The sequence below is a fragment of the Onychostoma macrolepis genome, chromosome 03 (genome assembly GCF_012432095.1).
Source record: "Onychostoma macrolepis isolate SWU-2019 chromosome 03, ASM1243209v1, whole genome shotgun sequence".
Lineage (NCBI taxonomy): Eukaryota > Metazoa > Chordata > Actinopteri > Cypriniformes > Cyprinidae > Onychostoma > Onychostoma macrolepis.
The window spans coordinates 14466409-14489996 of NC_081157.1; the positions used below are offsets into that span (position 1 = coordinate 14466409).

The 23588-nt window shown below is 36.2% G+C and overlaps 2 protein-coding genes and 3 long non-coding RNA genes across 8 annotated transcripts; 2 read left to right on the top strand and 3 right to left on the bottom strand.

The window, feature by feature from the left end:
* The first annotated feature begins 1280 nt into the window (after positions 1-1280).
* On the top strand, positions 1281-5174 carry LOC131537280 (uncharacterized). Its single transcript, XR_009270241.1, has 3 exons — positions 1281-2519; positions 3541-3592; positions 4871-5174. It is a non-coding gene; the product is annotated as an uncharacterized LOC131537280 (long non-coding RNA).
* Positions 5175-6393: 1219 nt separating this feature from the next.
* LOC131537240 (uncharacterized) lies at positions 6394-8507 on the top strand. 2 transcript variants are annotated; one of them, XM_058770560.1, is made up of 4 exons: positions 6394-6754; positions 7036-7147; positions 7423-7677; positions 7797-8507. In XM_058770560.1, exons 2-4 carry the CDS (start codon positions 7093-7095, stop codon positions 8135-8137), a joined length of 651 nt encoding a protein of 216 aa, XP_058626543.1. In that variant the 5' UTR covers positions 6394-6754; positions 7036-7092; the 3' UTR covers positions 8138-8507. The 2 variants fall into 2 exon arrangements, with proteins under 2 accessions (XP_058626543.1, XP_058626545.1); XM_058770562.1 differs by lacking the exon at positions 6394-6754 and having other exon boundaries at positions 6850-7147.
* Positions 8508-11768: 3261 nt separating this feature from the next.
* On the bottom strand, positions 11769-13971 carry LOC131537274 (uncharacterized). The gene is made up of 3 exons (XR_009270235.1): positions 13242-13971; positions 13057-13142; positions 11769-12949 (listed from the first exon to the last, which is right to left on the bottom strand). It is a non-coding gene; the product is annotated as an uncharacterized LOC131537274 (long non-coding RNA).
* Positions 13972-16067: 2096 nt separating this feature from the next.
* Positions 16068-18163, bottom strand: LOC131537261 (uncharacterized). Of its 2 annotated transcripts, XR_009270220.1 has the most exons (4): positions 17417-18163; positions 17136-17174; positions 16931-17040; positions 16068-16720 (listed from the first exon to the last, which is right to left on the bottom strand). It is a non-coding gene; the product is annotated as an uncharacterized LOC131537261 (long non-coding RNA). The 2 variants fall into 2 exon arrangements; XR_009270219.1 differs by having other exon boundaries at positions 17136-18154.
* A 1332-nt stretch (positions 18164-19495) lies between these two features.
* Positions 19496-22079, bottom strand: LOC131537235 (uncharacterized). 2 transcript variants are annotated; one of them, XM_058770551.1, is made up of 3 exons: positions 21981-22079; positions 20493-21104; positions 19496-20386 (listed from the first exon to the last, which is right to left on the bottom strand). In XM_058770551.1, coding segments are annotated over exons 1-3 (711 nt in total). In that variant the 5' UTR covers positions 22078-22079; the 3' UTR covers positions 19496-20384. The 2 variants fall into 2 exon arrangements, with proteins under 2 accessions (XP_058626534.1, XP_058626532.1); XM_058770549.1 differs by having other exon boundaries at positions 19496-21104.
* Between the last annotated feature and the right edge of the window lie 1509 nt (positions 22080-23588).

The following is a 23588-nucleotide window of genomic DNA, read 5'->3' on the forward strand; positions in this document are numbered from 1 at the left end:
TGAACGAACATGATGATCATGTCACACTGTGGGATCTCAGTTGTCATTAATGTCAGACTGTACAACAGTCAAGACACATTAAAAACGGCTGCGCGCAAGAAAACTTGTCCGGAGTTTTACATTATCAACCCATACACGTCCAGTGACCGCGAACTGCACTGCATGCGGGACCGAAATGTTGGCTGTCATGAAAAGTGTACGAACGGCGGTAATACCGGCGTGTTTAAGAAGAATAGTGTATGTATTCATACACACGCAGATGAAAACAGCGGCGCAACCATCAGATGAATTCCGTGAGCGGAGGACGGGAGCGCCGGAATTTATGGCTGAGAGAATAATTCTCTAGCATTAATTCTGCTCATAGCTTGCCTTGAAAAACGGAGACAGATTGACATCCATCGTAGGGGTAGTTACACTGCAGGACTGTTTGCCAAATCTTCTGACATTGCCAGAATTTCGTCGGAGGTGAAATTTGATCGCAACAGCCATTAATCGGCTGTCGGTGAACATGTCAAACCAGCGATCAAAGACTACGGATTTTAGCCTAGGATTATAGGAATCTTTTAGGATTTTCAAAATTTGTCCCAGACAACCAAATCGTGGCCAAAATCGCACAGTGCGAGCCGGGCTTAAGACAGTGGGCCTCCCTTTTGACACAACTTACCCAATGCCTTCCCCCCCCCCCAACGCACACACATGCACGCACACAAAGATAAACACACAGAACAATGTCAGACTGTTAACTCACTTTTATCATTATTTGTGTCAACATTAGGGCTGCAACAAATGATTATTTTGATAATCGATTAATCTAACGATTTAATCGACTAATCGTCGATTATTTCACTGATTAATCAGTAGACTTTGATTATTCAGCTTTTGCAACTAGTTAAAATATTAAGTTACACATTCTAACATAAATAAAGGTCATTCAGCTTTAGAAAAGCATATTATGTAATTACAATTATTATACAATTAATTGGTAACACTTTACAATAAGGTTCATTAGTTAACATTAGTAAACATGAACTAAGAATGAACAATACTTCTACAGCATTTGTTAATCTTATTATTAAAATCACAAATTGTGTTTTTTAACATTGGTAAATGCACTGTGAACTAACATGAACAAACAATGAACAACTGTATTTTTGTTAACCAACATTAACAAAGATTAATAGTTAAATGTAATAAATGCATTGTTCATTGATGTTAATTAATACATTAATGTTAACAAATTATACCTTATTGTAAAGTGTTACCAATTCATTATACAAATAGATGTATTTGGCACACAAAATTAGATGACAGACAGAGACACTCTCTATTAGCTACATGGAAAAGTAACTGAATAACACATCTTTCACATTCTGCCTAACATCTCCTTTTGTAAGTCATATAGACAAAATAAAGGTAATAATGTCTTATGATAACCAAAACAGTCCTGAGCTAGATCAAGCTTTGATCTCTGTAAACCAAACTATCACTTTAATTAAATAATTTTTTTTCCCACTATTAAAAATATTTTATCATTAGCTAGCTCCACACTGGAGAGCTGCTTTATTTCAGAAAATAAAGTTGTAATTCTAACTGAAAGCGACACTGACTCTGGTTTTTCATGTTTAATACCGTAAAGCTGCTTGAATTAAGGCTATCTATTGCATAAAGTACTATATAAATAAACCCGATGTGACCGGACTTTACTGGAGTAACGTTACGTTATTGAAAAGCAGAGCTCATGCAAACATCCACATCGTTGTAATCGGATGCATTTTTAACTGCTGCTTTCACACTGCTGCCAGTTTTTGTTGTTTTTATTTCATTACTGAGAGGAAAGCGCGCAATATATATTTACATATTCATCCAAACGCCGCTCAAGTTCGGACGCATTTTCTCTGAAGCGCTATGTCTGTCTTCTTCTCTTGAATTGCATCCAGGAGAGCTGAATTACAGTCTTGCACTACAGCGCCACTCTGGTCAAACCGCAGTATTGCAGGCTCTTACATTAGGTCACATGAGATCAAACGATTACTCGACAACAAAAATGTTTGTCGACAATTTTTTATTGTCGACGTTGTCGAATATCATTTAAGAGATTATTTGAGTTGGGATTACCAAAAGTAATGAGTAAATATCCCCCAGTTTATTTTAACTCAAATTTACTTGCTATTTAAGTATGTTTTAATAAAAAAATTTAGCATTTAACTAACAAATTATGTTTTTCACATATCCTTAAAGTTTTTGGTACATTTTAAATGAAAATATTTGAGAATGATGCAATGAAACCTGTTAGTTTTAAGAACCAAAATTATTACTCGTTTTCTATCAATTTCTTTTGTATTTTGCATCGACTTTTGTAAGTCGACTTTTGTTTGCATCGACAAATTGAGTAAGTTTCGCGGCTATTTGTGATCACATGGACACAAGGATCGCGCTGAGAGCTGAATGACGGGAACGACTGCTGCTTACTAGTCTGAAGAAAATGGCTAAAACCACCTCACGACTCGTTTAAAATACTGGTAAGTAGTCAATTATCAAAAGTTTATGAAATATTGGCTGTGTTTTCGGGTTTACAACAAGTCCGGTGTATGTTTTTGAATGCTGTTGCAGCCATGCTGTTCTTTGGTAACGTTAACTGTTAATAACTTTTTGGAAGGGGCAAGCATTTCTAGGATCACTGTGACTTTGTATTTTTTTTTCATACCACCAAATATTCAGCTAAAATATTAGGTTAATACAGCTTGGAAACTTGATATGTATGTAAAAGAAGCCAATTATTCCTGTTTTAATGCAACATAGAGGCGGAAGGGGCTGTATAAACTGCCGTGTTGGTTTCGTCAATTTATTTACTTGGGTGATGAGCGTATATGTGTGAGTAATTTCAGAAAACAACGACTAAATTTTCTAGTCTATCCGTAGTCCAGCAATTGTAACTAAACTGGTATAACGTTAATGGGACAAATCCCGGTGCGCTGCAGCGTCAGTGGCCCGTTGAAAGAGACGGCCGTCTCTCTGGGTGAGTTTACACCATGTCGGAATTGCAGAATTTTTTGTTATAACTTGTTATTACAACTTGTGATCACGATGCAAATTTTTCAGAGAGCTTTTTTAAAAAAAAATTTCATGATTTGTACCACACGATTTGTAAGCACAGCTGAAACGTCATTCGGAATCACTCAAAATGGCGGAGGCATAGTGAAGAAGTTATCGCGTTATCAGTTATCAAGTTTCCTTTTCATCCTTACCAAAATCAACCATGGTTTTATTGTAGTAAAGTGTAGTAATGTTTTTGGCAGATTTATTACTATTTGTATAGGACAGTTTTACTACAAATACCATGGTTTAAGATATAACGTATTAATGTTTGATACCATGGTTAATTTGTGTTTACCATGGTTTAACTACAGTGACACTGTATTGTAGTTTTGTAGTAAGACTGGTTAATGTTCGTAAGAGCAGTCAACCACTACCTTACTGTTATTGATGTAATGTGTAAAGTTATGAATCTCATGGCAAAACTGTTGAACATTTGTTTTACAGCACTGTCTTCAACTTAAGCTTCAACTTAAAAAAGAATAACAAAAGGCAGAAGGTAAGTCCAGTTTACTATAATTTTTCAGTATAATTATATTTTTAAATGTAGAAACACCGGTCACAAAACATGACAACATGACTGACAACAGTTTATCTAATAACATTTATGAAATGTTTAAATATAACTTTAATAACGTTTCATAAAATGGTAAACCTCACATTTGAGCCTTTAAATAAAGAACAGTATTAAGTCAAAATAATAATCGATTAATAAATGGTTATATGTATTTTATCTACTCCATAAATAATTCTAGATACCTTATCCGAATCGTTTAAATGTGTAGAATCCACATAAGGTAATAATTTTCATCAACCAGTCAATTTATAGCTGGGCATGCAAATTCTGGCTGTTTTCTGGCCAGACAAAAACTACACACAGACTGAATGTGAATGTAAGTCCCTGTTAATCCACTCTCTGACAGCAGGTGACAGAAACAGTTATGGAACAGCAGTGTTAGAGCTGTTTTCCCGTAATCTCCGTCGACAAAGCAGCATTGCGATAAGAACACAAATTTATAAATTATTATTACATGGGAGTGAAGATGAAAATAAAATGCCATCGAATCTTTTCTGAAGACAGCCAGAACCTTCAGAGGTACATTCATATAATTCATTCATTCACGTATTCTTTAGTATAATTCCCTTAGCACGCTTTTTAAAACCTCCAAGCCTTCCGCCATGTTTTCACACAAAACAAAAGTTCTCTACATGTTGTTCGCATGTGAGACTGTTACTTAAACATAAACTATTACTTGTTGCTTTATGCTGGATAGTGTTTATTTATCCTGAGTTGTTCAAATCGTGGTAATCGAATACGGTTTTAATAATTAAGATATGAAACTGTAATACTGACCATGAAACTGTAATACTGACCATAGGGAATTTTATCATGATTTATCATCAAACCATCCCTATAGTTCCATCCCTACATGGATGCATTTACTCGCTTGTCAGTCGTTTATGCAACTAAACAGCGCTGCAAGATCCAGTGATAAGCGTTCAACTTTGTTGTAGAGTTTTCCAATACAAACCACAAATGTCTCAGTGATTTTAAACTAGTTTAAAACCAAATGGATCTTTATCACACTGCTGCATTAAAAAAAACACAGGTTAAACAATGCGGCGCAGGACGGAGAAATGAGAACTGTGTTGGGCTGAAATTAGCAAAAACACTTGCGCCGGGTGTATGATGGGGCCCATTATCTCTGTCCTTGTCTTGTAACATACAGGCTGAATATTAGCTCTATCCTGTTATTCTTTATATTTGTGTCTTCAGGATGTTGCTGATCCACCAACTGGTGTTCAAGAGGAATTAGCACAGGAAGTGCTGAAGATTTACCAGCTGCAAAAAGATGGCTCAGTCACTGATGTAGGCATTGTGATTGAGGGCATCACAGTCCTCAACAAGCTTCATGATCTTAGCAGAGCCTGCTGCTACCTTGTGGGATTGACCTATGCCTTGGACCTGCGATACCTCAAGAACATTAAATACACTTTGGAGGTCTTCCAGAAACTTTTCTTGGATCTGGATCCACTGAAACTTTCTACAAAAATTACTCGATTGCCTAGATTGTTAGTGATGCATCCAAAATAAAAGTTTTTGTTTACATAATATATGTGTGGGTATGGTGTATATTTATTAAGAAATATTTTGTTACATTTATATATTAAGTATATTTATATATGATATAATTTATATGAATATACATGTAAATATTTTCAAAATATATACCGTATGTGTGTATTTATATATAATAAATATACACCGTACACACATAATGTAAACAAACTTTTATTTTGGATGCGATTAATCTGAATTAATAATTTTGTCTATCGTCCATGTGCTGTTGCACATTGCAATGCAATTGTTTAAATGCATTTTGGATGGGTGTTATCTTTAATGTAAACAAAGCCTCAGGCTGTTAAATACTCCTCATGCCAAGTCATTTTTGATAAAAAATTGTAAGTTCCCATATGCAGAGTTCAGTGGCTAAAATTTCAGTTTATTCAATGTTGTTATTTGAGAAGTATCCCAGGTTGAACTAGAGTTAAAGGGTTAGTTCACCCAAAAATGAAAATTCTGTCATTAATTACTCACCCTCATGTCGTTCCAAACCCGCGAGACCTCAGTTCATCTTCGGAACACAAATTAAGATATTTTTGATGGAGTCCGAGAGCTCTCTGACCCTCCATAGACAGCAAGGGTCCTAACACGATCAAGGCTCAGAAAGGTAGCAAGGAGATCGGTAAAATAATCCACGAACGGAGGTCTCACGGGTTTGAAATGACATGAGGGTGAGTAATTAATGACAGAATTTTCATTTTTAGGTGAACTGACCCTTTAATGACATTGTTTTTATCGTCTAATTGGGGAAGTAATGCTTTTAAATGTCTAAAATTTTAAATGTAATTTTTTCTTTTTTTAATGAATTGTGAATTAAATGAATAAATTTTAGACACTGAATGGATACTACAAAATTCAAGTCATTTGAAAAGTATGGAGTTGTGGTCAAATTTGACAGATAAATGTTTAATTAAAACAATGTGTTTTGGTTATCATTTGGTTTTATTATACATAGTGTAAAGTACTCATATTTTTAAACTGTATTTACCATTTACTCCATAAGTAAAAAGTAAATATAGGACATTTGTATATACAACGTAAATTAAATTACAATTTTTGTGTGTTTTTGATTTACTATTGAACAATTATTGCATTTAAGGATTTTAATTATAATGATTGAGATCAATTAATCTAATTATTTGAATCTACTTAAATTTTTATTGTGTTTGATTTAGAATTACTTTTGTATTGATTAGGGATTTTAATTATAATTACTGAGTTTTATTTATGAGATCAATTAATCTAATTATTTGAATCTACTTAATTTTTTTAGTTACGTTCACTTGACTCTTGAAGTATATTTCAATGATTTCACATCTTTAAAATTTACTCAATATTTTTTAGTGTAAAAATGTTTCACCAAAAAAATTGAGTAGATCATAGTAAACGTTTTTACAGTGCAGGTGGAATTCATGTGGCACTAGTGACACATCAGCAAATCCCCTCCACATGATCTACAGAATTGCAACGTTTCTGACCCCAAAATGCGATTGCTACGGATGTTATGCCCAGATGCAAGAGATGACGTGATCAGAGGTGTGTAATATGAAAGAATAGTTAAAATAGGCTATACTGTTTTAAATATTAGCCAATGTTATTTAATTTGTATAAAGACATATTCTAAAGCGAAATTATAGACCTTTTACATGAATAATAGATTATTCACATAAGAATAAGTTTAATAAAGTCAAGAATAAAGAAATGAATGACAATGAATACAAATCTTTAAAAAGTAATTGAATAAGAGTTTACGACAAACAAACTCATTTTAATAGCCTACGAATTAATGCTTTTTTTTTTTACAATCTAATTCAAAGGTGCAAAAGAAATTATCCAAAAGATGAAGTTTGACCAGGTCCTGACCACAGCTCAGGATGAACCACCACCAGCCAAGTTATTTCATATTTGGCTTATTTAGCCTACTTACAGGTAAACTGTCTGTTAAGAGTTAAATTGTTTGTTTAGTTAATCGTTTGGTACGTGTGTATCATGCAGTAGCCTATACGTTTTAAAACTGAGGCGCAGCTAGTTTTATTTTAACGGTTAATGTTTTAAAACGGTAATAAAAAATACCCAAAGTTTTTGTCATGTGTGGTGCTTTGGTTTAGCATTACTTAATCTTATTTAAACGCAATTATGTTCAAAGCCTGTTATTCTGGATGTTAACTTATTTAGTTTGAGTATTTGTGTACATTTTTCATAAGCTCTGAGAGAAAGTCCGCGGGAGCGGGCGGGAGTGGAACACACAGGTTGCAGGAGCAGGTGGTCCTGGTCAGAAATTCAACGGGAGCGGGCGGGTGCGGGTTTAAGAAAACAGTCCAGTGCAGGGCTCTACACTCAACACCAGCATGTAGCCATCTCCACAGACAAGAGAAAGCCTGAGACAGTGACCTACTACAACAGAACCAAAGTTGGGGTTGATGTGCTCGACCAGATGGCTCGTCAATACTCAGTCAAAGGTTGTTGTTGTTGTTGTTGTTATTATTACTACTAAAATTGTTATTATTATTATTACATTGTCATAGTAGTGCCATAATGTTCACTCTTCCTCTCTGTCGCTCTCTGTGTCTGTCTCAAGGTGGCACCCGTAGGTGGCCCGTTGCTGTATTTTACAACTTGCTGGATCTTGCTGCTATCAATGCCTGTGTGCTTTACCGGAGCTGCATAGAGAACAACATCCCCAGAAGGGACTTCATGCTTCAGCTGGCCCAGGAGCTGCGTACTGAGTGGATGGCATCCAAAGTGGCACCGCACATGATCATGCCCCTGGACAGTGCAGATCAGCTAAGGAGAATGACGAGCATGGTGAAGGCACAATGCAAACAGAATAAAACGTTTGCCAAGTGCCTGAAGTGTCGGAATGCTGTCTGTGGGAAATGCACAGTCAGAGTGATGAATGTTTGCCCAAACTGTGTTTGAGCAACGTGTAGACCTACTGTAAATAGTCTCACAACACATGTTCAAATTAAGATGTTTTAGCCTACTCATAAATGTTCCAACTTTTAATTACTTAATTATTTATTTAGCCATTTCTATTGTTCACTATTGTGTTGCTATTTATTCTAGTCTGTTTCCTAAAAAAAAAACACAGATCTGCGATGTACTGAATAAAACCAATTTTTCATTACCTGAAGTTTACTGATTTCATCTTATTCAAATTGTAAATCATCTAACTAAACCAATTAATAATTAATTAGGTGAAGCTGTGCGCTTGAATTTATCATCGCATCATACATCCTATGCAGTGTGGTGAATTATTATCGTTCATTATTGTCTATAGGCTATTTTAGTAATAGTAAATACAACACAGCTGTGCTTTTCTAAACTTCTATGAACAACTTGTTGGAAAACGGGAGCAGAAGATGTGCAAATGAAATTAAGCTCTTCCACCAGCTCGTCAATGCATTTACTAGAAACATTGTTAACACTTTCCAACTTTAAAAGAAGTGAACCAATTGTTCTAATAATTTAATCTGAGTCATCTATTGATTGATCTGGTTCACTGTCTTCACAATTGCTATCACTCACGATCAAATCAATTTCATTTTGTAAAGTGTAATGTTTCCCAATTATATCTGGCTTAAAGTCCTCATGTGGATGAGGGTTGTGCTTTCGGCTTTTGTGAGTAAAAAATGTCCCATATATATTTGTCTTAAATGCACATCCAATATGTTTTCGTGAGTCTTCATATGATTTCCAAGATGTTAAAAATATTACTTTTCATTGGTAAATATACTGGAGCAAAGCACACACTTAAGAGAGAGGATTACTTCTGGCTTCCTATCTTCACCTTTTGTATGAAACCTTGACAGATGTGTGTGAAGTGCAGTCCACGTTTTAAAGGAGCATGGACAATCCAAATGGAGACACACCACCGAGGTTCCAGACGACCAATGTTGTAGTCTGTAATGTTGTAAGAGGTCACACCTTGTCGTTGCGTTATATTTGGACTTTACAGCTCCATTTAACTGCACCTATTAAAAAAAAGACACGAGTACAAAAAGACACAAAAAAGTACATTTTACATTTTAACTGTTATCTGATTTTTTTCTTTTTAATTTTACAATGTTTTTTTTGCATTTCAGGTTTAAAGAATTGTAATCATTTTTTTAGCCAATATTTAACTAGTCCGTATGGTTGGTTGTCGTTTATTTTATTATTTTTTTTAATTCCAATTTTGATTCTGTTCATCAATTGTAATTCTTATCGATTACCAGTTTTGATTGTCTTAAAGGGGTCCTATTATGCTTTTTCACTTTGAATTTTAGTCAGTGTGTAGTGTGTAGGTTTGGGCATAAAAAGATCAACAAAGTTACAAATCTCAAAGTCCACTCCAAAAGGAGATATTTTGTTTTTAAAAAATCAATTTTCAAGAACTACAACGAACAGCTCGTTTGGACTACAAAGTTGTTTTCTTGTATTTGTGAGAACGCTTGGTTGAGCACTGCACGTTTCAAAATCGATACTCGGTGCGGGTGTTCTTAGATCACTGTATTTCTGAAGGAAACCGACTGTCTTCAGAAAATTGTGGATGTCATTTTCATTTCATCTTGCATGTAATGTCTGATAAAGCAGCGTTTCTGAGCAGTGTTACCGGGGAAACCTTGATCTCTACCACTCCAACAGCGCCTCCTGCTGACAGAAAATGAATTTGAATATATATGCCGCCACAAATAGTGTAACTCTGTGGGACTATGGTATAAATAAATTCAACTGTATAACAGTTTCACTGCAATTCATGTTATAATGTTAGAATTAAAGAACAATAAACACAATACATATTACTGTTGCACTTATCTGTACATAGTAGGCTAAATGCAGTTATTTTTAAGCTGTTGTTGACAGCCTATCTAAAACGTAATTAGCCAAAAAAAAACAATAACTTTACCACTTTAATATGTCTTACAATATCCGTGCATGCAAAGGTTCTGCGCAATCCTCTTGTTAAATATTCTTGGGGTCTGAATTGATATGGGAATATTGATGAACTTGCTGTTTTGGCAAGGGTAGTACTGAAACGCTGTCTAAGCTGTTTTCCAATCACAACGCACTGGGACAGCTAACCAATCACAACACATTTAGTTTTTTCAGAGGCAGGCCTTCATCAAACCGCACAATCGCTTTCACGCAGAATGACCGTTTAATCTTACCTAGCTCCTAACAGGATGTGAATGATTAAGTTCAAGTGACTTTATTTAAATGAAATACATGCACGCTTTCTCTAACTCATGTGCCAGTGATTACTGTAGATTAGCGTGGAACGTCCTGGCAGATCGCCAGGTCAGGTCCTCATAGATGTGTAAAAAAAACAAAAAAATGCATGGAATAGAACATTTTTAATTTTAGATCACGTATCTGGTTCCAGAATTTTCTATTTCCAACCCTACTATGTTGTGCAACAAAATGCACTTATGTTCATGGATTATTCTTCATAATATGTCGACGTAAGGGATTGAAATGGAGAAATACATTGGAGTGATGAAAACAGAATTCACACTGTTCGAAGGTAGCGCTAAATAGTTTTAAAAGTAACGTTGCCCACTTCAGCCATTAATCGGTGTAAAACATGAGTTCCAATACTTTGAGCAACACCCTAGTTCAAACGCACGGTGCCAATACATGACATGGATATAACATTAGGCCACAAAATAAGAATTTGTGGCCCGATATATATATATATATATATATATATATATATATATATACCTTAGGGAGCGGGATGGATTGTAGCGTGATAGAAGACTAGTTAGGTACGTAGGAGCTAAACCATTAGGGCCTTAAAAGTAAGCAGTAATATTTTGTAACTGATCCGGAACTGGTAACACTTTATTTCAATAGTCCACTTTAGACATTCTACTAACAGTAAGTAACTTTGCAATTACGTGTCAACTAGCAGTCATTAGAGTATCAGTAGACTGTCTGCTCAATATCTTCTAACACATTATTTTAATGGGTCCACAACATACTATGAGAAACTTCAACTATGAGAAACGTCAACTTATTCTACTAACCCTAAACCTACCCTAACAGTCTACTGTTAGTAGTTAGTAGACATGTAATTGCAAATTAATGAGAATTAGTTGACATGTAGTTAGAAAGTTACTGATAGTTAGTAGAATGGGTAACACTTTATTTTAAGGTGTCATAATAATACAGAGTAATTACCTAATTAAGTACTTAGTAGTATACGTTGTACTTACATGAAACAAAATGTACTTACCATGTAACTAAGTTATGGAACAGCCTGTACTTACAGTTTGTAATTATGTAGATGTAATAGGCAGCTACTGTTACACATATGTAACAGACCGAGTCTGTTAAAATAACTTTCAATATCTGTTGAAATTTTTATGTATTTATTAATACCTACGAAACTTTGCATATCTGTCCAGGATTTATGATGTGACTTCTGTGCACATGCTAATCATTTATGTTGTTGATTAGGTTGATGTGAAATTTGATCATAAATAAATAAAATGTATTAGTAAATTTTTAAATTAACCCCAAGAAGAATAATTGCTATATAACTGTTGTTTATTGATAGGTCATGTAATCTAACAAATGGAATCTTATTGTAAAGTGTTTTTAATACTACAGTTTCCTTCTATTTGATATACACTTGTCTTAAAATATATATAATCTAAATTTGTCATGAAAATTGAAGTTTGTTATTTACTGAAATATTAGATTATTGACAACAGCTAAAATATAACATTGCATTTGATCAGACTCAGCCCATTGCTTTACTTAAGTATATTATATTTTTCTTTTACAGCTGCAGGCTGAGGAAGATCATGAAGCACCAACAAACTCTAAAACAGACAACAGTGTACCATTGTTTGTTAGCAGAAATATGACAAACTTTTGGGGGAAACTTGTTTATCTTTTTTCATACTTTTATTATGTGGAAAAACTTGAAACAATTTTAAATAAGCATAAAGAATGGCATTAATTTTTGTACAGTTTATTTTTGTTTAACTTTATTAATAAAAATAATGTTTTTTAATTAGCATGTTTTTGTGTTTTGCTTTGGTACCGAAATTGGTACCGAGACAACACTAGTCCAGGCTAGAGATCATGAATGCATGAACTAGCTTTTCTAGTAACAAAAAAAAAAAAACACAAAACACCACACACAACAACCCACACACGACACCAGTCCATGAAAGGAAACACCAATGGGGAAGGGGAAAAATAAAACACTGTGGAAACACGCATGCAAACAAACTCACACAAGTGATTACAGAAATAAGCATAATATTAAAACTTTTACAAAACAGTCGTCTGACATACAATCTGGCCATGGCCAAGTAGAGGGTTCTTACTCAAATGTTTGGCTTGACATACACAGAGCTGCAATTTTTGTCAACCAGCAGGTGGATGGTGACGGTGTGAACTTTGTCCCCAGTGGCTCCATACAATGGACACGCAAAATGGCTGAAGCATGGGCATGTGACGGTCTCATTGTTGTCTTTCAGGTAGGTACTATTGAAGGTGGCTGCGGACTCTTGCGGATCAGTCTCTGATGTTGAAGTCTTTCTGTTTACAACCACAGAAATTCTCAAATGGGACGGTCTTGCATCGTTCTGGGCTTTTTTCCTCCCATGTCTCACTTGTGCCAGTGTACTGTACTCCCTTCTGAGGGGTAGTGTTTATTTTGTAGTTTGTAGCTTCCACAGCAAACTCTGATACCATGATGTTTGATGTCTTCATTACAAATTTCACATCAACCTAATCAACAACATAAATGATTAGCATGTGCACAGAAGTCACATCATAAATCCTGGACAGATATGCAAAGTTTCATAGGTATTAATAAATACATAAAAATTTCAAACCTTAAGTCAATCTGTGTCCCTTCATACAAAACGCCAAATCCTCATTCACCCAGCTTGTGGATGATTTAAAATGCCTGCGAATGTGGCTTATTAAAAGATAAGCAATTGCGATTCATATGAAATATCTACCAAGGTAGATGGATAGATAATTTATAATACATTTCTCATAGGTTTATTATTTTTACCCTTGTCTAGGCAGCATGTCCTGCTCCAGATTTTCTCTCTTCAGCTGTTCTACTTCAGAGGTCTAGATCCCGCCTATGATCTGGTACTCGTCCTCAGCCTGAGCCAGGTCTTATTTTCCAGCTCTGCAGCGAGGAAAGTGGAGATCAGGCCACTTCTGGAAGCTTTAATTATATTTTTTTTTATCCTGTGTCTGCCTCCTTTCCCCTGCTGAAAAAAAACAATAGAAACCATTACAGAAATCCTAATGGCTTCCCTTACAAAACAATTACAAACCATCAGCCATTAACTATTAAAACCATTACCAAATTGGTTTCCATTACGTACTGTGTTTTGGGCATATTCCATTAGGATTTATTGGTTTGTATAGGTTTCCATTAGAAATTTGTACTGGTCCTGATTTACACATAATGGTTTCCATTGCAGTTTTGTATTGGTTCTGATGGTTCCATTAAAAAAACCCCAAAAAAACAATAGAAACCATCACAGAAATTTGTATTGGTGTCCACTACAAATACCATTACAAACCATCAACTTTTAACCAATAAAACCATTACCAAATGGTTTCTATTACGTAGTGTGTTTTGGGACAAATTCTATTTAAAATTTACTGGTTTATATTGGTTTCCATTGCAGATTTGTATTGGTTTTAATTTACACAGTTTTAATGGTTTCCATTACAGATTTGTACTGGTTTTGAGCTAGGGCTGCACGATATATTGTATGCGATAGTCATGCGCATCTAGTCATTTAATACACAGAGCCGTAGTTCACTGACAAACTATGCAATATCGCGTTCAATATCGCAGGCGATTCATCTGCGATTCTGAGCGCGAATTGCGTAGTTTGTCAGTGAACTACGGCTCTGTGTATTAAATGCTGCTCCATTTGAAAACAGGTGATGGAGATTTAGCGCTAATCACCGAACCGGCTTTACTGACTAGATGCGCATGACTATCGCATGCAATATATCGTGCAGCCCTATTTTGAGCTGCACACTTTTAATGGTTTCCACTGCAGTCAGGTGCTCAGGCAGCCATTAAAACCTGCTGATCATGTTAATTATAACATCACAATTATGCATTGGTTTTGTACTTATTGTTGAAAGAAACACCCTCAAGAACATATATTTTGATAAACTGTTGCCAAAACAACACTATAAACTGTAATCTAAAATCATAATTAGTTAATATTGTAAAGACTTGCATTTACTACCTTTTTGCCTCAGGTTGTGTTTTTCCGAAGTAAATTCATCGACTATGCACATGAAATCAAAACCATAAAAATGATTAATCTCATGCTTCAGAGGGAAATAAACATAAAATAAAAAAAGTTAACATTTTAACATCTTTATTTAAAAATAAAGAAATATTAATGTGTATTTTCTGGCTTTCACCCGGACCTGCTGATTAATCCTGCAAAAAGAAATAAGCAAGCTTCATTGAAATGTTGAAATAAGATACAAATAGAGATTGTAAACTTTATAGCCCATCCTTAAAGGCCCTGATATACTTCAAACGAAGTTCGTTTTTGTTCTTCGTTTGGGGGCAAAAAGAAGTTTGAAAAGGCAGAGCGAAGGTATACTGTTTTTGAACATTCCAACATCCCCGCGCTGCTGGGTTTAATATTAATCTTTTAATATTTTATTCAAACACTTTCTCATAATTAATACTTTACAAAAAATAAATAATAATAATAACAACAAAGAAAGGAAAAAAGAAAATAACAATAAATAATTTATAAAATACAAATGAAAAAGAAAATAATAAATAAAAAATAAGAAGAGAGAAAAATAATAACAATAAATAATTAATACAAAATTAAAGAAAGAAAAGGGAAGCAAGAAAGAAAGAAAGAAAGAAAGAAAGAATAACAGAGCAGTGATACAATACAATCAATAGAAATGCACTTTATAGCTGCACATACTGTTTGGGACTGACAGCAGTTGCTTACAGGTGAGAGACTTTAAATGTTTTATTTATTCAGCAGATTAAAACATCTGCTTGAATATCTGTATGAATGAACAGCTGAAGTCACAACCAGGACACTAGAGACAGAATCAAAAATGGCGTCATAACACCGGGAAGTTTTATCACAGTTGACAGCCGTTTTTAAATAAATAAGCCCAGTCGAGGCTTGTCCAATCCATCACAGTTAAACAACTAACAATGACTTTAAATGCTTTGTTAGAGAGCGCGATTGGTGCGCGCGTCTCAAAACTCGCGCCCACGGCACTGACGGCCCCAGATAGCAAAATTTGTCTGGCCCACCTCTGGGCCACAACCTTGCTTCACTTCTGGCCCAGTTCTGGCTGGGTCCCCGGCCCAAAATTGGCACACACACTGAAAACCGACTCAAACAATTTCCTCTGGCCCAGATGCGGCCCACGCCCTGTAAAATGACTCTTATTTATTGACGTGGCCCAGATCTGGCCCGCATACTGTAGAGTGACTTCTATTATTTTATGTGGCCCAGGTCTGGCCCAGACACTTTAAACCAGATCTGGCTGAGATTCGGCTTGGTCCCCGGGCCGAATGTGGCCCAGAAACTGCTAAATGTAATTCAGCAGTGAAACACAAATACAACCATTTAAAAACATTAAAAAGGCTTTAATTATAAAATTACCAAATACTTTAAATATATATGAACAAATGCAATACAGTATAAACATTCACACTTTTTAAACCACAAAGTAACAAGTAAATTATATTTACTGCATATATATATATATATATATATATATATATATATATATATGAAGAGTTCATTTGCAGAAAGATAACTTCGTTTTAATTTTAAAAATCATGTTTTTCATTGTGCATTGCAATTAATCTCAATCAAACTGCATTCAGGTTATTTTGATTAGGTAAAGAATAACTAATAAATACTAGCTAACTAACACAATAAAACAAAAACATGATAACAAAAAACATGATTTTTAAAAATATTTTAAAACGGAGTTATCTGTTTTTGCAAATAAACTCTTCATATATAAAACATTGTGTGTCATAATTCAGTTCAATTCTTATCAAATGGTGTCAGTGCAGACAAGTCAATAATATTGCTGAATATTAGGTGTCTTCAACCAAGCAAGACAAAAGGCAACAGTGACAAGGAACCCAAACAAGACCCGGCTCAGTCAGGAAACAGTCTCCTCTGGCCAAACGAATGAACGTGGTGTGATTATTCCAGGCTGCATCACAAGTCAGATTGTGGATTGATATCATTCAGAATATTTCATCCAACTTCTTCTGCATGAAGTAATATCACGCCAGCAGGTGAAGCTGGTAAAAAGGGTCTGCGCAGAGGGCTTGTCTGGTTCTCGTAGTCTTTGCTGAGGATCTGTGCTGGGGCCATCAATGAGGTCTTCACAGAGATCTGTCATGGTCTCCGCTGACAGTCAGGGATGTGTTGTGGTCGTTCCTGGGTGCAGGTCCACCATCTGGTCTGGATACCGACTGGATCAGCTAATTACTGTAACCTAGGGATAAGGGTGAGACAGTATATAAGCAACTAATATAAGCAATGATGTCATTCTTCTTAAAAATTAACATGTACATTAGATATTGTAGGAAGTGTTGCTGCTTACCCTAATTGGTGCAGCATAAAGATCCTTTAAGAGATTTGAATTATAGAAATGTGATAGTGTGTCGTGTATGGAAGGTTAAAGAGATGGTTCTTTTAAACTCACAGAGTGTGTCTGCCTCCTGAAGTCCACCCTTCAGCTGGAGCCACCTCTTCATAGTCCCCTTGACCTCCATTTCAGCAGCATTAGCTTGAAAGTTTTTTCCAAATTGCAGCCTTGAAATATGTACAAATATATATTGTAAGATAATTATTTAATCTTAAGCATTACAGCTTTTTACAATCATTAGGACCAGAGCCAGAATTCGCACCTTATGTTTGATGAATGTTCATGCAGCAGCTCAGAATTTCTGTAAAAAAAATTAAATGAATAAGTGTCAGATTGCATATAACGTTATATAGTGTTCAGATTAAACTTTTAAGTTTGTTTGCTCATAATAATCCCCACCAGAGTAAAATAAGTATGATTTTTTAATCACATCATACGGCATATCTATGCTTCAAAAGTTTTCATTCACTCTAAAAACTGAACCTGCTCAAGTGCAGCAGACAGATTAGGCCTTCATTCAGGAACAAAAGATGATGCACTTACATTTTACGGCTCCCTCTTACGTATCGATAGTGTTTTTCTCTGTCAGAGCTTCCCACACGGCATGTTACCACAAAATAAATATTATTATTAAATTCAGATTGCACGTATTGAATTGTTTTAGCAGGTGTAATGCTACAACAGCGTGCTCAGTTTGAGTCACAAACAAATGACTCATTTGAACGGTTAAGTGAATCGAATCAGAGAGTCACTCGTATGATGTTTATGGCGCCTCCAGCGCGGTCCGACTCCTTTGATTCAATAGCAATCACTCGTTGAAAAAGACGAATCGAATGAACTCTAGCAAACAAAATAGAATTTAACTCATTAAAATGTAATTACTTAACATGATCGTGCACTGGATACAGCTAATTGGTTTTTCATATTAAAAAAAGTACATATTGTTTTCCTAAAGAGACCGCGCCTGACAGTTAAGCCGCCTTTCCACTATCTCCGACGAACGACAAGCGACAGACCGGAAGTCATTCATTTCGAATGGAGAGTAGTGCGGGAGCTGCGTGGAGTTCCGATCATATGCGTATGCGGAAAATTCGGATCCGATTTGAGCTGCGGATGCGTTAAAATATATGAACTTCTGCGGCTAGACCGTATGCGACCGCCCGACCGGATGTGATGTATTCCAGTGTTGTCCAATCAGGTCTGTGTGCGCGAGATGAGAATTATTAATAGTTTTTTGTTAATCTTTATCAGAAAAACTTACTACTTTTAAAAACCCACTATTATTATTCATAAACAAGTGATAAATTATTTTAATATTCATATAGTTTTTTTTTTTTATGCTGTCTCCATGTTCCCTCCAAAATTATTGGCGGTCTATGCTGTTTATTATTTGCATTCATTCATTCATTCCACCATGGTGAATGCACGGAGAATAAAGGCTCTTGCTTGTGCACTCCTTTACTGGAGACGAAAAAAAAAATACTGCAAATCAGTGTGGGTAAAATACTACCTGGCTTGTAGGAAAAGTCTCGGCGAGTATCACCGTTTAATGCAAGAGATGCTCCTTAAAGGCGAAGATTTCCGTGAGTATTTTCGGAATGTCACGAAAACAATTTGATGAGGTTCTCCAGGTCGTTGGCCCAAATATTGCCAGGATACTGCATTCCGGGAATACATCAGTCCAGCCGAGCGCCTGGCAATTTATCTCAGGTACAACCTTAAATTACTATATTACTATGGACGCATATATTGATATTTCAAAAATTAAAACAAACACACCATACCCAACCCATATATGCACATTTAAAATGTCCTTAGGTTGATTGTTATATATATCATTTAGATAAATTAGCCTTTTTATGCCTTTCACTTAAATTTAAATCTACTGGGTTGGGTATAGGATGTTTGTTGTGGTTGTTTTTTGTAATTTTTGAATTTATAGTATTACCTGGAATTTATGAAATGTAATTTTACTTCCAACTTGTTGTGTTTTGTAGTCTTATCTTGAGTCTTATATTTTTAGATACCTAGCCACTGGGTGTCCTACCACTCTCTCTCCTATCGCTTCAGAGTAGGCTGGTCTACAGTGTCCAACATTGTCCCGGAGGTGGCAAAGGCTATCTGGGAGGGTCTGGTCGATCCCAGATGTCAATGCCACAAGAAGAAGATTGGCAGACAATCGCCCAGGACTTTAGTGTGCGCTGGAATTTCCCCAATTGTTTAGGGGCTATTGATGGTAAGCATGTGGTCATCCAAGCTCCTCCCAAATCAGGCTCCCTTTTCTACAATTATAAAGGAACCTATTCCATTGTATTACTTGGAGTAGTTGATGCCAACTACTGCTTCAGAGTAATCAGTGTGGGTGCTTATGGCCGTGGAAGTGATGGTGGAACCCTGAGGGACTCTGCTTTCGGCAGGGCTCTTGAAGCTGGCACTCTTCAAACTCCACCAGATGCCTGTCTGCCAGGAGCTGAACATCTAGGCTCACTTCCTTATGCTTTTGTAGCAGATGAAGCCTTCCCACTTCGTCGCCATCTCCTGCAGCCTTATCTGGGGAAGAACCTGCAAAGATGCAAGCGCATTTTCAATTACCGTCTATCCCGGGCCAGGCTGGTTGTGGAAAATGCATTTGGCATCCTGGCGTCTAGGTTCAGAATGTACCACCGAGTCATGGGTCAGCACCCACACAATGTAGAAGCCTGTGTGAAAGCGACATGTGTCCTCCACAATCTCCTGCGGAGAAACAAAACAACTCACCCCTCTGCACCAGTGATGGATGGACCAAACTGCAGCATGCAAGGCATCACACGTCAAGGCACTAATAATTCCTCAAGGGAGGCTGTCCATGTGAGGGAAACCTACACGTCCTTCTTTTCCTCTGTACACGGTGAGGTTCCATGGCAGCATCTGGTGTCCTAGCCCTTTCTACAGACCAAAGGCCCTTTTAAGGGCCACCACAGTTTAACAAAAGCCTTTTTTGAGTTTAGTGTGTGTGTGTCTCTTATTTCTTGTGCATGCCAAATGTTCCCAATTAAATGATATCAAATAATAAAACCTGCAGCTTTTGTATTATTATTATTATTATTATGGTTGATATTAAAGGTTGACTCTGTAATATTTATTATTATTACTATTACTATTATTATTATTGTTTTAGCCATTATCATAGTTTTAAATTTATTACTATTATTATCATCATCATCATGACAGTTTTTACTCTAGCTTTAGAATTCAATAGTACTTCTGAAAATTATATTTTATACGACATTACAATCACATCTAAAGCAGATGTATCTGAGTACTGACTGCCTAAACAAAAAAGCATGGTAGCAACTAACACAACTTCAATTAAATGAGTAATCAAAATTTTTATTAGAGATGTTGAGTAACAAGTATGGGTTTTGAGTGGTGTACATGGAACGTTTGTGTGTGTGTGTGTGTGTGTGTGTGTGTGAGAGAGAGAGAGAGAGAGAGAGAGAGAAGAGGTCCAATCAGAGGTCCTGATGAAAATTTCTGCAAAAAAAAATAAAAATATATATAAGTACAGTTATGTTTTTAATACAATATCACCACCATTCACAATTTTAAAAAGAATATGAAGTCTGAGATCAAAACTCACAGTTAAACTCGGCTTCGAAAATTAACTGGTGGATTTTCAGCTTGGTGAGTTCTCTGGATCTTGGATCAAGTCTCTTCAGGGCTGGAAGCAAACTCTGCAGAAACTGCATATCAGGATCTTCTGATCCATCAGGGGTTGGATGGTTGGAACTTTCAATTGCTTCAACAATTTTCCTTTCAAAACAAGATAACGATGCTGCCTCTACTCGTCTGCGGCGTTGTCGGGACTGGGTAAAGTCTGTGCTCTGCCTCTTTCTGCCCTCCTCTCCAGTCATGTCCTCTACCAGACTATCCATCCTGCTCTCTTCTGCACTGCTTTCTACCCTGTGCCTTTCTGCCATGTCCTTCCCTCCCTGCATTTCTTGATCATGTCTTTCCTCCGTGCTTACATCTGCTATGTCTTCCTCATCTTTTCTCCCTTCTCCCCTCTCCTCTTCCATGTTCCCAGATGTTGGCCGAGAAGAGATAAATGGAAGGAGGAAAGACATAATGTGATAGTACCTCCAAGGACGTTTCTGGGTAGCAGCTGCTCCACTTTTTTTCTTCTTCTCCTCTCTCTTTTCCCTAACATAAACATCTCTGAGATCTCTCCACTTTTTCCTGCACTCATCCACTGTTAAGTTTAAAAAACATTTAATAAATATGAAAATCATGTTCAGGTATAAACTTGGAGATACTACTACCTTTACAAAAAGTAACCATGGTTTTTATAGTAAAAGTGTAGTTTTAAGTTTTAATACATATACAATGGTTAAATTATGGTTAGTGTAGCTAAACCATGGTTAATTTGTGATTACCATAGTAACCGTGTTTTAAAAAATAAATAAATTGTAGTAAAACCATGGTGAATTCTCGTAAGGGTAATTGATGTTATTTCATACTGCTTGTTAACATATTACATTAGCATGTGATCATAATCTTTTAAAAAATCTTTTTAAAAATTAAGGTGTACCAACAATTTAAAAAAGTTACAGCATTGTTATTTTATTTTAACCACTGTCTACTGCAAGGCGGCTAAATACGGAGTACAACTGCATGGAAATATTGGCTAGATGCTAATTATGGGTTTGCATACATACAGCACATTTTGCAAACAAAACACACCTGACAGACCGACACTCTCAGCCACTTGCTTCCATGCTTCATTTTTTTTGTTAACATCTCTGTATGATTCAAGAGATGAATCATAAATAATTGGATATTCCGAGACCGCAAGGATCAGTTTCTCTCCCATGTTCACGCGTACGACCAAAATGAAAATTCCGTGCGACTGCCACTAGGGGGCGAATTCCGACAGTCGTGTCCGAATGTCGTGTGCAGTGGAAAGGCGGCTTTAGGCCTAACGTTACTCATCAACACTCAATCCGGGACCGAACGGTTTTTAACGCTGTTATCATCGCAAACCTAACAGAACCATCTAAAAACTATACTCTTCGTGGCATTTAAATATCAAACAACACTAGATTGATCATTAAATAACTTAACTTACCTTTTTGCAGCTGAAGTATTCCTCTTGAGAACTGTGTCCGCCGAAATCTCCTCAGGATTAACCGCCGAATCTCTCTCAGGCGGCTGATCTCCTTCATTCTAGCAGCGGCCGGAGACAAAACCAGCTCGGGCGAAGGTAGAGACACACAACTACACCGAGTGCGGACCTGCCGCACGTACAACAGCTTTCAGCCGAGATCGCCCAGAGAAAAAGCGTCTGTCAGCCAGAAGTGTTTTGTAGAGTCGGCGCGCTCTGGCCCATTATCTTCTCACCGACGTCGTGACTGAGCCGACAGTGCCGCATTTCAGCCAGAATCGGCCCGAGTGTGCTTGCTATGTGGGGCAGCTCCGGTGGATCTTCAGATGAACGCGAATCATTTCTCCTTCTCTGTCTCTGTGGGTGAATTAAACCCGTCATGATTATATAGGCAACTCGATGTCCCGTGCTGTTCCGTTCATTCAGCACAGCTTTGAATGCGAGGACGCGGTTGAGAATCTTGACTATGCAAAGGCGTCAGTTTGACTATATTTATATGCGGTTCTGACGGTCGTATAATAATAAAATGCTTTATGAATGCAACTCTATTAAGTGATGTTGCCATACTAATCTTTACCTTCTGCTCTAGAGTCTTGTTTTGTGTTAAACATGGCAGAAAAACAGTCTTAAGTAGGGATAACTGCAGGCTCGCGCAATGGGCGTGGCTAAAAGGTTGAAGTATTTTCATAATCAACGTAATCGACGACATCGACGAATCGCTGCAGCCCTTGTCACTACTCGATCCGTACCGGAAACACGATTTGTACTGCGCATGCGCGGAAATGCGTCTACTTCCTGTCTGAAGTATGACGAAACAATTTAAGGCAATTTTGGGTAGTTTTAATAAAACTGTTGTCATAATACTATTACGAATAAAAATGTAATGTTTTCAGGTGTTGTTGACCCTACCCGATACGTACCGGAAATAGTCGTTAGTGATTCTCCTGATATAAACACTTTTTTTGATAAAATATATCAATTATATTATATTGATTAATCGATTAGATTTGCACAAATTAAATCAATTAAATAGTTAACATTTGCTAGACTTGGGTAGTACAGTGTAAGTGAGTGTTTTACATTACATTTTTTAATTTTCGAAAGATTTACTTGTATGTTTGCATCTACCCAGTGGGCATTTGATGTCAATTTAACATCAATATGACATCAAACATTGAGGTCAAAAATGAAAGTCATTTTGACGTCAAAGTGTCGATGTCAATTTGATGTTAAGATTTTGACCTCTGCTGATGTCATTTTGATGTTATTTTGATGTCATGCTTTGTTGGCATTTGATGTCAATTCTACATCTATTTGATGTCAGGATGTCATGATGTTGATGTCATTTTAATGCTATTTTGATATCATTCAATATCAAGCTTCGATATCAATTCAACATAAATGTGACAAACATTTTTTGACATATTTTTGACATCACAAATTTATTGACATATTTTGATATTTCAATGTCAAGCATTACTCAATTTCAACCTAAATGTACAATGACTGACAACATACACATACTTTGAGATCTGATATGTTTTTATTTTATTTTTTGTAATATAGTGGGGC

What these genes read in the sequence shown, in the direction of transcription:
- LOC131537240 (XM_058770560.1), top strand. Translation starts at nt 7,093, where the DNA reads ATGAACCACCACCAGCCAAGTTATTTCATATTTGGCTTATTTAGCCTA. An exon ending in CTTATTTAGCCTACTTACAG is followed by an intron (nt 7,148 to 7,422) that starts GTAAACTGTCTG and finishes ATTTTTCATAAG; the next exon opens with CTCTGAGAGAAAGTCCGCGG. An exon ending in TCGTCAATACTCAGTCAAAG is followed by an intron (nt 7,678 to 7,796) that starts GTTGTTGTTGTT and finishes GTCTGTCTCAAG; the next exon opens with GTGGCACCCGTAGGTGGCCC.
- LOC131537235 (XM_058770549.1), bottom strand. Translation starts at nt 22,077, where the DNA reads ATGAAGGAGATCAGCCGCCTGAGAGAGATTCGGCGGTTAATCCTGAGG. An exon ending in AATACTTCAGCTGCAAAAAG is followed by an intron (nt 21,105 to 21,980) that starts GTAAGTTAAGTT and finishes TAAACTTAACAG; the next exon opens with TGGATGAGTGCAGGAAAAAG.